Source organism: Thermobia domestica, chromosome 15 (genome assembly GCF_964235325.1).
Source record: "Thermobia domestica chromosome 15, izTheDome1.hap1.1, whole genome shotgun sequence".
Lineage (NCBI taxonomy): Eukaryota > Metazoa > Arthropoda > Insecta > Zygentoma > Lepismatidae > Thermobia > Thermobia domestica.
In genome coordinates, this window is record NC_137468.1 from 20,707,104 (window position 1) to 20,720,167 (window position 13,064).

The window sequence follows — 13,064 nt, forward strand, 5'->3', positions numbered from 1 at the left end:
TATTGTATTGACATATTTAAGCTCATCTTTATTCTTATGATTAGCGGAATGGTTTGGATTTCATAAGTTCAAATACAGTTTGAGAGATTTACACCTTGTACGTAGTAATAAGAAATAAACTGAGGATTATTCAAAGGTAGTGATTTATGTATTATAGCATTACAGTCAGTTGAGTTTTTTTTTTTTAACAAATTTTCTTGTACATTTTGTATTGGTTCTAATAAGGATACTAGTTTTATTATAGGTTAATTAGAATATTAGCAACTTCTAAGTACTAAACTGAAATCTTAAAGGCGATGGCCACAAACTCATTTGAAGCTTATAGCAGTGGTAATTTTCAAACACCTCTGCATTCAAGCAAAAGCTTTTACTGTAATTCAATTTGCCGTAGAAAGGCCTGTCTCTACAGAATATTTGTTTCACGTTTCAGATCAATATTTCCTATTATTTTAAGGAATATAGATAGTTCTCGGCTTACTGTTGGGGTGAGCAAGATCGTGAGCACAAAAATCTTTCAATTTAAAGTTCTGACTAGGCATAGAGAGATGATAATTAAGGCAAGTGAATGATGATAAAGGAATGGGTGGAGTGGCAATGTGGGAGGAAGCGGAAGTACCCCGATAAAGCCCACGGGCATGATGTTGTTCACCACAAACTTTCTTGACCAAGGATCGAACCAGGGACCTCACAACCAGAAATAAGCACTCTACTACTGAGCAACTCTGCTCCCAGATCATCTGCAACCACAATTTATTTTATAGCAATAGAAGTAGGAATGTAGGAATGTGATTGTCGACAGTTACCTTCAAAATTATAAAATGCACTCCTTTTTTTTTAAAGTTCCGTGTCAATTTAAGTATTGCGAAGAGATTTGATTTTTTACAAAAATGCTCTTTTTGCACTATCACAGAAAAAATGGCTGATAGTAAGCCTCTCGGAATCATTTCTGGATATATATATATATGTTAAGGACTGATAAGATTTCAAGGTATGCTCGAGCAACCCACAATATGTCATTAAAAAAAAAAAAGTCGGTATGAGAACTTGGATATCTAACCATAACAGAAAAGTAGATCTTTCCCTCTGATCTGGTTGCAATATTTTTATGTATAAGAGATTTGATCGCTTCTTTTGTTTCTATACCCAAAGACAATGCGTACGTAACATCAGCCCACCAGAAGTAGAGAACTTCTTTCTGTCTTACATTGTATAACTATGGTTAGGTAAGATAGTTAAGCAACGAACACCATCTGCTTCTAACACGTTTTCTGAATTGAAATTTCTAGAATTTTATTTTCATTTCTTTTCGAAGCAAATGCAAAGGGATAGGAAAAGAGAAAAAAACTAAAATATTTTGCAACTCGCTTACAAAATTGATCAAATGGAAGACAAAGTGTTAGTGTTTCAGTGAAAGTGGTAAGGAATAAGAATGGTCATCGAATTTTCGAATAACGTTTCTTTCTTCGTCTTATCTTCTGCTATAGATCTTCCAAAATTTAACGATAACTCAATATTAACAGTAGTTAGTTAATTGGTCATTCAGTCCGGAAGTAAGAAAAACAAAGACAAGAGAGTAATTGTCATTTTCTTCGTAATAGGAAAAGTCAATATTATACTGTACACAGATTTCATGTAACCTTTGCATGTTTGATATTTTTGCCCTGTACAATAAAGGAGACGAGTGATTAGAGAAACTGAACGTTTATGAAATGTTTCGCGGAATGAGAATGTCGGAGAAAACAGGATAAACTCGATTAACTCTATTGTCACAATGTCCACCACAAACTCACATATCGTAGGATCAAATCAGCTTCGTAGTTGTGTAAGAATTACAGGAGAAGAATTGCGCATCTCAATATAAAACAAAGACCAAATGCATACTATGATTTAAATACTTTCAATACATTTTCAAACGCGACTTTCTTCTCATGTTGTTTAACTCTGCAACAAGTGAAGTAAAACACCATCATCTGAGACATATTCTCAAAATTACTAGACTTCTATAATACTACAGTAAAAGTTTTTGAAATCAGGTATTGTGGAATTGTATGTAATATAAAATCATGGAAAAGTCAAGATATCAGCATTAGTACAGTAGAACGTCTGTAATCCGTCGCCTTTGTGACTGGGGATATGGTCAAAACGCAAAAAGGTCGGACTATCAGAAAATACAGAAAAATTCAGATTTACAATGAAATAAACAATCTCTAAACTCAAAAATGACTGTGTTGTTGTCTACAGAAAAACCAAATGAACAGTAAGCACTAAAACTGCACAGTACACTACAAAAAATGCGCACAACGAAAGAAACGATACAAGACATGACATAGCACTAAAGCGGGCAGCGGTAACAGCAAGGAAACAACAATGCCTCAACGGCAGTAAACCACAATGGGCCTTGTGAGTCACCGACGAGTCGGGACAAGTTTGGCTCGAGCACGGTCGGATCAACCGGAGTGACGGACCAGCCGAGGTCGAACGAGAGGGGTTCTACTGTATTTAGAAATAACATTTACTATTATTCTAGAATTTCCACTTTATGATAAGACTTGTAAATAATTACAAGACTTAATTGTTTGAGAAACAGGACCATGGCTGTAACAATGTCATTACGTTATTGGGTATTTTTTTGATCATGAAAACGTAGAAATAGGAGAATCAAAGACAATATGCCCTTATGACTGTCAGCCTTCGCTATGTTTTATATGCCTATAATTGAAGCATGGTATCATTACATTCTTATGTATTACTGTAGAGTACTTACCCCATTTTGAGGATTCACTGTCGGGTGTAGTGGTTGCCATAGTAAATAAACATCGGAAGTAAAATACACAAATAATCCACAGAAGCCTCTGGCTCCAATCCATAACAGATGAATATTTCACCTTTGAAAGAAAGAGAACAATATTATTGTAATTATTGGAAAGTAGAAGAGACACTATTTCATCTTCTTATCTATTAAAGTAAATTTATAGCCTGTAAGATATATTCATTGAATTTTTTTACATTTTTTTCTTTTCAAAGGATATGATTCTGATTCAAAAGAATTTCGGAGTTTGTGCTGCCAGAAGTGTTTCAGTTCAACATTCTGTACAACAGTGTACTGAATCCTGACTATGGGTACCACTTCAACCGCATCTTGCACCACCCAATCATCAAGGAATATCTTCCCTTCGAAGAAGTGATCAAGATACCGGAAGAGGCGGTAGTCAGTGGAGAGATATCTGAGGAATACAATGGGTGAGAAACGGTTTTTATACTGCAACTCATTGAGAGCCTGTAGCCTAATTTGTGAGCGAGCATTACCATGTAACATGAGGACGCTATTTGGACCATTGATGCATGCTCACTAACAAGTTTCATATGCATTCATGTAATTCTCCACTACAAAAACCTGCAATGATGGTTGCATTTCGTGTGAGAAAGACATAATCGATTATTCCCACTGTAGACCACTACAGCACTAACAATAGATTTTTTGGGTTTACAAAAACCGTCCTTGATCACGATCCAGTTATTGTCTTGACCGTCTATAATTGTCAAAGCAGATTCATTTTTCGTCTGAAGTTATGATCTGGTGCAGGAAATTTTCTCAGTTGTTCCTAAAACTCAGAAAATGCACATTCGCAGAACATGACTCTTGTTGGGCACTGTCAATTCATGTAGCACTTATGAATGCAGCATTTTCCCGTGCCGAATGCACGAAGCCCCAGAACGACAGTGGTAAGGTATATGCCTAACTGATCTACAATGAAACGAATAGTTTTCGGCAGGATTTATGCTACTGTATGCATGAGGAGCTCGTCCGAATACGATGTTGGTCAGTGTTTACGTCGTTAATTTTGAAATGTCGTCCCACTGAAATGACATTTGATCAACATACAACAAATGGTGCGTTTATTCACCATTCCTCGACCAAAAGCGCTGTTGATGTGTTTTGTTGCTTCTTGTGCTGAATATCTCAATTTGAAATCCTATAGGAGAATCATTAGCAACTATGTGTTATCCGTAGTGCAGATTTCACACGACAGTGTTGAACAACGGACTTGTCTACTGCCAGCTTGTGAGTACATCAGCCTGTTTGCTATGTGTGTATAGTTATATTCTCTCATTAGATGTGTGACTTCTGTGTTACGTTGCTGAGGTGAGTTTGAACCAGATCAAATGAGGCTATAACCGAATCAGGTAAATTTTCAACCAGACCAAGTGAGATTTTAAGCAGAATAGGGAGGATTCAATCAGACCAAGTGAGGTTTCAGTCAGACCATGTGAGGTTTCAACAAACCAGGTGAGTTTTCAAATAAACCAGGCAAGGTTGACAGCACATACTGAGCACATTTCCAGAATTTATTATAAAACTACACTAAGAATCAAATCAGATGCACATCTCCCGCAGTCTAACTCACTCGAAAAGTCCACTGAGTGTTCGAACATTCAGGACTAAACGGTAGGCGGAGAAGAGCGTAAAGCTAGTTAAAGCTTAAAGGAAATTTGTGATTCTGTTCAATAAAGGAAAACATCCACACCATACGTCGCGAAACTGAGTCAACCTCATATTTTTGAGCACGAAGTCGCAACAAAATATATCTTCTAGTATTCAGAAAAATACGACATTTCATGGAGCCATTATGAAAAATACATTAGTGGTGAACTTATGTTGAGTGGAGTTGAGTTGAGTTGATTTTAGTTTAGCGTCCCTTTCAGCAGCGAGGCTATATGAGACGTGGATCTACTGATTAACGTGGAATCCGAACCACATGAGCTCCCGCCGGGAATCGAACCCAGGTCTCCCACGCCGAACTTATTTTGAATTTTATCATTTGTTGTCTAAACTCTTTCTGTTAGTAATTGTTATTGACTTTTACTTTCGTACATTCGTATGTGTCCCTTTCATCTCTGAATTCCTTCAGCGTTTTGATTCGTTTTTAGAACCAAACTCTTGTGTTTGACATGTAACCTTTTCATACAGTATTAATAATAATAATAATAATAATAATAATAATAATAATAATAATAATAATAATAATAATAATAATAATAATAATAATAATAATAATAATATCTCCAGCCAAATAAGCGCTTTTTATTGCACTTTCTCTTGCTTCAGTAAGGAGTTCATAAACCAGATGATAAGAAATTAACTATTTCAATATATTTTATCTGAGCAAATATCACTGAAAAATATTATAAGATTTTAGAACATTATTAGTTTCCGTATGTGTTAAACAGGGTAGTTACTTTTACACAATAAATATTTTAGAATTAGAGTACTCTGACTTTATTTCTAATAGGGTTTTGAAAATAAAAATTCTGATAAGAATTTGCAATTCGATAACTACGTAGATGAAACACTTTCCAAAAACTCAATATGACATGTACGTTACCGTTGCAAACATGATGTAAAGAAAGTTTTTCTTTATTTCGCCTGTAATTGCACAAGAACATAAAATTGTTTGCTGAAGCAAGCACCTGTTAATACTTCCGATTTAATGTCCGCAAACGTAAAAAACATTTCTATTATGAAAGCTCCTTAAATATCTTTAGTATTTAACGTTATTCTACCTTAAAAATAAAATATTACAATATCCAATCTAAAAGCGGAATCAACTTGTCAAGTGACAATAAATTTTGATTTTGAAATAAAATATCGCAAAAAGTATTATATGTCTTTGTATCTTTCTTCTTGAATTAACATTTAAACATTGCTCGAGTACATCTTGTGCTTCTCATGCAAATCAAAAATTAAGAAAAAGCTATAGAACCAAGAAAAATCTAGACAATAAATCTTCCAAAGCATAGACCTATTAAGGCAACAGCTGACAGAATTGTCTACATCCCACACGTGTTTATTTTCTTTTTCAATTGCATATTGCACGTATGTACCTTAAGATGTACACTACTTCATGATGCATTCACATATCAAGAAATAGACATTGCTTCAAGGTTGCCAGAACTATCGGGTTTAATATTTTCATATTATCATTGGTAAAAAAAAGATGAATGCACCGTCGACAAATGCAAGGAAATTAAGGATTTGAGTGCTCGGTAGCTTAAAAATAAGTTGATGGTGAAATGGATTTCTAAAACTAGATTTATAAACTATACCAAATGTATAATGTGGAGAAACAAAACATCGCTTATTTATTTTACTCTCTAGACGACATCGCTTCTTTTCTTATTTATTACATTGTAAAAATTCATTGCCCCTATATCTTCTCTAATATGAATAACTTAATGAACGCACTGTAGAGGAGAACCGAGAAGTATGTACTGGTAATAAATTTCGGATGTTCAGAATGTTCACTAAGTCTGTAACCCGAAATTATTCCCTGACAAACATGATTCATGTCTAAATTCGTTGCATTGCCAACAATGGTACGAGCTCCACCTACCTACTTTACATCCCAAGAACAGTAAATATGCCAACTCATTGCTACCATAACCTGCTCCGAATGGTAAAAAGAAAAACGTGCCGTGCATGCGCAACTCGTCTGTAGCAATTTCTTTTCTTGTTTCTCTGTTGTAGGGTCGGGTGGTTGATGGTGATGACTTGATTCCATGAACTGTTTCCCATTAACACTTCATTATTCTTTATGAACGATTGCTGTTGTGCTTAATGAATACGCTTGTTGGTTTATTAACACAACTTTAAAGCACATAACAGAACACTAAACAAATAATTGGCGTGATGCACATTACCGGAAAATGAATGGGAGAAGCGTAATATGTTAACGATTCCACAACAATAATGATGATGGATACAGTGTTATAACAGCCGCTAAATTAATCGATAGAGGATATTAGAATGACCTTTAAAGAGCGAGGTTCCATCATTACGGATTGACAAAATACTTCCGAACGTCTAGTCAAAAAGATAAGTTTTTCACGCATTTGTCCCTATGTACCAAGGGTCTCAATTTTTACACCATAGTAAACCGTTACTATTTAAGTCACGGCTTTGCCTGAAAGTCTGTTTTGTTTTGACATTTTAGTAAATGAAATATATATTTAAAAGTCCCGCAAGAATATTTTGGAATTAAAAAGAGATGGACAATGAAAAGAGATTAACGATTGAAGAATTAGTAAAATAAAGGATAGTACTATCTACAAGACAGGAAATTTCTTGTCTAGTATTTATTTGCATCTCGCAATCAAGTCTAGTAATCTCACTTTAAATTCGAGACGAGATTCGAAACGAGACGGGAAATTTCTCGACTTTCGTAGGCAATAGTAACTGATTCAAGTCTTAGATCTCCAGCACTATTTTAGTATTACATGACCCATAGTATAAAAACTATAAATTGATAAAGTGATGGCACGAATACAATGAAGAAAATTTATCAGCATTTAAATATACGTAATTCATTATACAATATACTTCAATTATCAATAAGGTTTAAATCACACTCTCTCCATATCTTTCGTGACACGGAAAGTTTTTGATAATTTTAAAATTCAGGATATAAATTTAGTACAAAGAACGTTCAAGACGTTTTGCACAACGGTCCATAATCCTTTAATAGTTGCACCAGGAATCATGAAATCTTGTATGCGTGTACTTATGTTCTTTATGTACATGTGCATCTTACTCAATATATCCTTCATATCCTCCATTTGTTGTGATACGTTTAGTCCACTATTCTTTCGATGCCGGCGTGGGAGACCCGGGTTCAATTCCCGGCGGGAGCTCATGTGGTTCGGATTCCGTTTTAATAAGTAGGTCCACGTCTCATATAGCCTCGCTGCTGAACGGGACGTTAAACTCAAAATCATCTCAACTCAACTCTTTCGATGCCGTGAATGCACTTCGGTAAAACCCTGGGCGCTGACTATTACACCATTGTATCACAAAAAAAAAATCTTGGTCAATGGCAAACTACCTACTATGAAGATGGGCCTTCAGACGACCAAATAGAAAGAAATCGGACGGGGACAGGTTCGGTATTTAAAGAGGTGTATGAACCATTCCCCATCCCATACTTCTGATTTTCTGTTGTGTGTGATTATCAGAGTGAATTTGTTTCCGATCGCATGTGAGCAGGTGTGGCACAAATGGGTACAAAGTTTTCTGTAACATAAAGACTGTATTAATGTTAGAATAGTAGCCACAGATAACCCAGTCGTTTCAACAAGTTGCCGTGTTTAGACATTTGCCAATATGATCTTTGTTAAAGTTGTTTACTGCAGTTAATGGTCTGCCGTACTGTGTTTGTCCACCAGACTGAAATCGCAACTATGGAACCTTTGTACTCATTACTAGATATTACTACGGTCCAATATTTCATCCCAATATACAAGAAACAATCTTTGTCCAATTGATGTGACTGAGTAATTGCTGGTCTTGTACAGGAATTGAATGGCCAACCGTTGGCGGGTGTGGTTGTATTCTTTCTTATTCATTTTCCGCGTAGCTGTAATTACAGGAAGAAAATTTGCCACACAACTTCAACATAAAGGCCACAGTACACATACACACACACAAAATTTCATGGTTCTAGTGCAACTACTAAAAACGTTATGGCTCATGGTGCAAAATACTTTGAACCCCCTTTGTCACAAAACAAAACGAGAAAAACTTTTTCCAAAATCGAGACGTGACGAGAAAGGATTCATCGAGAATGAAAACGATACGAGACTTCTACAAATTTAAGGGACGAAACGAGAAAATCTTATTCCTCAACTAGTTGGAGAACAATAACTCGGGGTGTTAGAGGAAACGAAACGACAAAGAAGAAGTCCATAATGTTCGGGGATTTAACTCCAAATCCTTCCCACTTGAAGAGCCAATTATGATACTAAGCACAATGTTCAATTCCTTGTTCATATTGCAAATGCTTAATCCAAGATAGACTTCAGTGTAGAATAGTGTATTTTCCATCTAACAAAGAGAAAGCAGACTTTGTTAAATGAGCTTCAAGACAATTTATCATGATGTAGTAGTGCACATTTAGAGTGCTAATACTACAAACTTGGAGAGCAAAATAGCCTAAAACAGCGGAGAAAAAGTGTCTTAAAATTTCCCGAATCACCGCATATATGATACAAGTAAAATATTAATTCAGCATATGTTTATAATGCATAAGACAACAGAAATGTTCAAATCAGTTGTAAAATCTTTCAATGATCCATACTAACCAGCAACGGAATGTAACTTATACCGTAAATATATTGATATCAAGTGTTATATTATTGTTACCACAGTCGTGTAAAAATGTTCTTGACGCTTCGTGTCTATATTCGTACAGTGTGCAAATTACAAGAGGGATGAGGGGAAATCATCTTTGGTTATAGCACACATCCAGTATTGACATGGAACGTTGAAAGATTTTACATCTAATTTGAACATTTGTATTGTCTTACGTATTATAAACATATGGTGAATTAATATTTTACTTATATACAAAAATGCCTACTTTACTGGTTAAAGCAAAAAACAGAAGAAGAGGCGGAAATCGAACTCGGGACCCTTTACACGTGAGTTGTAGATTCTCTTCACTCTGTCACATCGTCACTTCGTAACTTACACATCATATCAAATATGCGGTGAGTCGAAAACTTTAAGACGCTTTTTCTACGCTATTTTTGGCTATAGCGCTCTTGCTGTTTGTAATATTAACACTTTAAACGTGAACTACTACCTCGTGAAAGATGATCCCGAAGTTAATTTACCAAAGGCTGTTTTCACCTTGTAAGAGCCAAATTCAGGGTAGAGTTACTGATGTAAGATTTAAGTCTTCTTATTCTTCTTCTTTGTCTTCGCCTTTTCCATGCTATATGGGGCCGTAGTTTTCGTATTTAATTCTTTTCCTATACTTTTTTCTATTCTGGAAATCCTCTATTTTACATTCCTTGAATATCAAATCGCCTTGTATTTTTATCTTTGTCCTTCTATCCAATCTTGACTCTTCTCCTCTTCCTTTTCACGTATTTGCAGCTTTTTAATTCTCTTTCTTACATAGCGGAGACCCGGGTTCGATTCCCGGCGGGAGCTCATGTGGTTCGGATTCCACGTTAATCAGTAGGTCCACGTCTCATATAGCCTCGCTGCTGAAAAGGGACGTTAAACTCAAAATGAACTGAACTGATCTTTCTTACATAGTCATGGTTTCAGTCTGCATTCTTGAAGCTTTGTGAACTCGTTTCACATCCTGCATAACCTCGTTCTTAGAAAGAAAGATTTAATGCCTTTTTGAATAAAGGTATCTGGTATCGAATTTAAATATATCAATTATTACATTTTTATAGTATTGTAGTGTTCTTTTTCTTTATTTATTTCGACAATAGAAAAAATTTTGTGACTGTTGAAAAGATCGAATTGGAGACTGCAATAACTTTACACATTTCTTAGGCAACACATTTACACCTTTCATGGCCTCGAAATGTCATTTTTGGATGTAGATCTACTGAATTATTTCACAGATGAATGAATAACTTTCAGCAGGCCATTTTTCTCTTTCTAAAAGCGACGTTAATGAATATTAGTGTCGTTGATAAAACCTTGTCTCACATTTCACTCACTTGTATATGTAGGGTTTACGCAGTATCTCTCAATCATTACCTTTATTCACCCATGCATTCATCTCACTCCTTGTTCCATACGATAATGTTTAGATTCGTACACAGAATGAATTATAGGCATGTAAAGATGTATATAGAGCTATCACCTAACCACCCAACAATCAAATTATTCTTAGAAAGTAAAATTCGAAGAGAGAATGTGACCAAAGATTAATGTGACGTTGTGCGTTTCATGTTGTAACCCTAAAGTGATCGCTCATACTTCGCTGTTAAAACTCGAAAGTAGGCTTCATCCGTGACGCTAATCACTGGGAACTGGAAAGTGTTTACCAAACTAAACACTTAGCTCTTTCTACTGTTTGACATTCATGTTTGTTTGTTATACGTGAATGGCGTAAATGTAGTAGGCTCACCATTGAGTATTCTATTGCTATGTGCATAGTAATTTCATAGGAATATGGATTTCCATAAGCATAGGAATTTCTAACAACTTCCAGTCTTGATAAAGTGGACTGTGTTGCGGCCTTTAAAGGCATTGTTCTTGCTGTCCTTACCATGCTAACGAGAGTTGGTCAGTTATCAACAATTCTGTAGGCCGCCTCTGGTTAGCTTTCCTATGATTATGTGAATAATGATGTACACAAATTTCAGCCTTTTTTTTTGCCGTTGTTATACCATTATTTTTAACTTTGACTTTGCTATAGGTTTCAAAGGCATTGTTGATGTTCCTAAGTTATGATGCCAATAAAGGTATTGTTGCTATCGTTACCATGAGTTCCCTTATGGATAAACTGTTAGTGTATACGCTTTTGGCGTGGAAGACGCGGCTCCGATTCCCGGCGGGAGCTTATTGATAGGCCGATTCTATATTAAGCTGTAGGTCGACGTCTCAAATAGCCTCGCTACTGAAAGGGACGCTAAACTCAAAATCAAATCAAATAAGTTATCTTTATCATGGCAAAGAAAGTTACTATGGTATCAACTATTCTGTGGATTATATACAATTCAGTATACAATCCGCTCTGTGAATAGTGGGACGGGTTGCTTCTTTCTTTTAAACATCAATTTGTGTACTTTAACAATCATGAAATACCAACACGATTGTGTGCAACTCACTTTCAAGGCAAATAAATAAATTAGAAAAAGTTTTGCCTTATATACCTGAATACTGTTACAAATAATTTTTGTATGAATATGCCTAGAGTATGTCTGGACAACCTGTTAAGAATTCATGGTTACTTGTCATTTCAGAAATCACTAGTCTGTTTATATGTTTACCAGATTTGTAGAGAGAATCAAACCCATGTTTCCCGGCGGGAGCTCATGTATTATTTTCTCCAATGTGAGCCAGAATTCCCTCCTCTATTCGTCTGTTGTTTCCATGTCTCCTGCATCATACCATAAAATAACTACCCTAAACTTGGGTACTTTCAATCTCGGATCAGAAGAGAAGCAATTTTAAGCAGAAATGCCCACAGTAGCTGTAAGAAAGTGTTATAAGGAATAGTCTGCTTGCATAACTCATTCTGTAAGCACATTTGATCACATCTTGCGGTAAAGACATATATGTAACGTTTTCAAGAAGAAAAAGTCAATGTACAGCTGTTTCTGTACAGTGTCAGAAAAAAAAACATTCTTGTGTACAGCTGATCCATCAATTTCTTTTATTCTGACTGTGTTGGAATAAGGTAAGCAACATAAGCACCTTGTTCCGGGAAAGGCTTTTATCGTATTATATGTGTATTATTAGAGTATCATATAAAAAAAGGAGTCATAAACAGTAAACAAACAAGAAAAGTAAATTTAATGAAATTCATCTAACCATCCATTTTGAAATTTTCTACAATTTTCTTTATTTGCTTTTTGTGTTATGCAAGCGTTTGTATTTTTCTTATAGAGTTACTCAAAGTGCCTCTCTTATAAGTATTTATATGTCTTACTAGTTACATATCTTAGACTGTTGCAAAAGATGATGATTCCCACAATGTATTCCAATGTTCGTTACTCAAGTTTTCGAACACAAATATTGATTAATTGCTACAATAAAAAACAATTTTTTGAATGTCCCTTTGTGGTGAAGTGGTCAAGACTATACTTTCTGTGAGTGTAATACAGTTTCAACACAAATTTTATATACAAATTTATTATTGCTTACTCCATTCTGTATAATCTTTTGTAGAAATGAGAATAACAGCGAAAGCATTTACGTGAAGCATGAAGTTAAATTTGTATTGATGAAACTCATTTCAGATGTTGACTCAACATTGTGATTCAGCCGAAGATGTTCTTAAACTCAGAAAGTCCAAACTCTAGCAAACAGAACTACAAGGGTCGTTCAAGGTTGACCGGGATTTTCGTACGTAAATAGTCGATGAATAGCCAGATCATGATGAAACTTGCGGGCGACGCAATATATTCATTCTCGAGTAACTAGCGACCGCCACTACGTATTTGGCGCATGGGCACCAGTTGCAGCGAACATGGTGGCAAGCAGTGTGTCTGTGGCTGTAGACCAGCGGTGTGTAATCAAATTTCTTGTGAAGGTG

General features: G+C 35.5%; 1 protein-coding gene across 1 annotated transcript in view; it reads right to left on the minus strand.

Moving 5' to 3' along the window:
• Positions 1–13,064, minus strand: part of LOC145672101 (ly6/PLAUR domain-containing protein 6B-like) — a 75,113-nt gene that overhangs the window by 28,781 nt on the left and 33,268 nt on the right. Inside the window, exon 2 of the mRNA XM_081741369.1 lies at positions 2,765–2,885. Within this exon, the coding sequence (XP_081597495.1) occupies positions 2,765–2,867 (103 nt within the window). The 5' untranslated portion in view covers positions 2,868–2,885. The remainder of the gene's footprint in view (positions 1–2,764; positions 2,886–13,064) is intronic.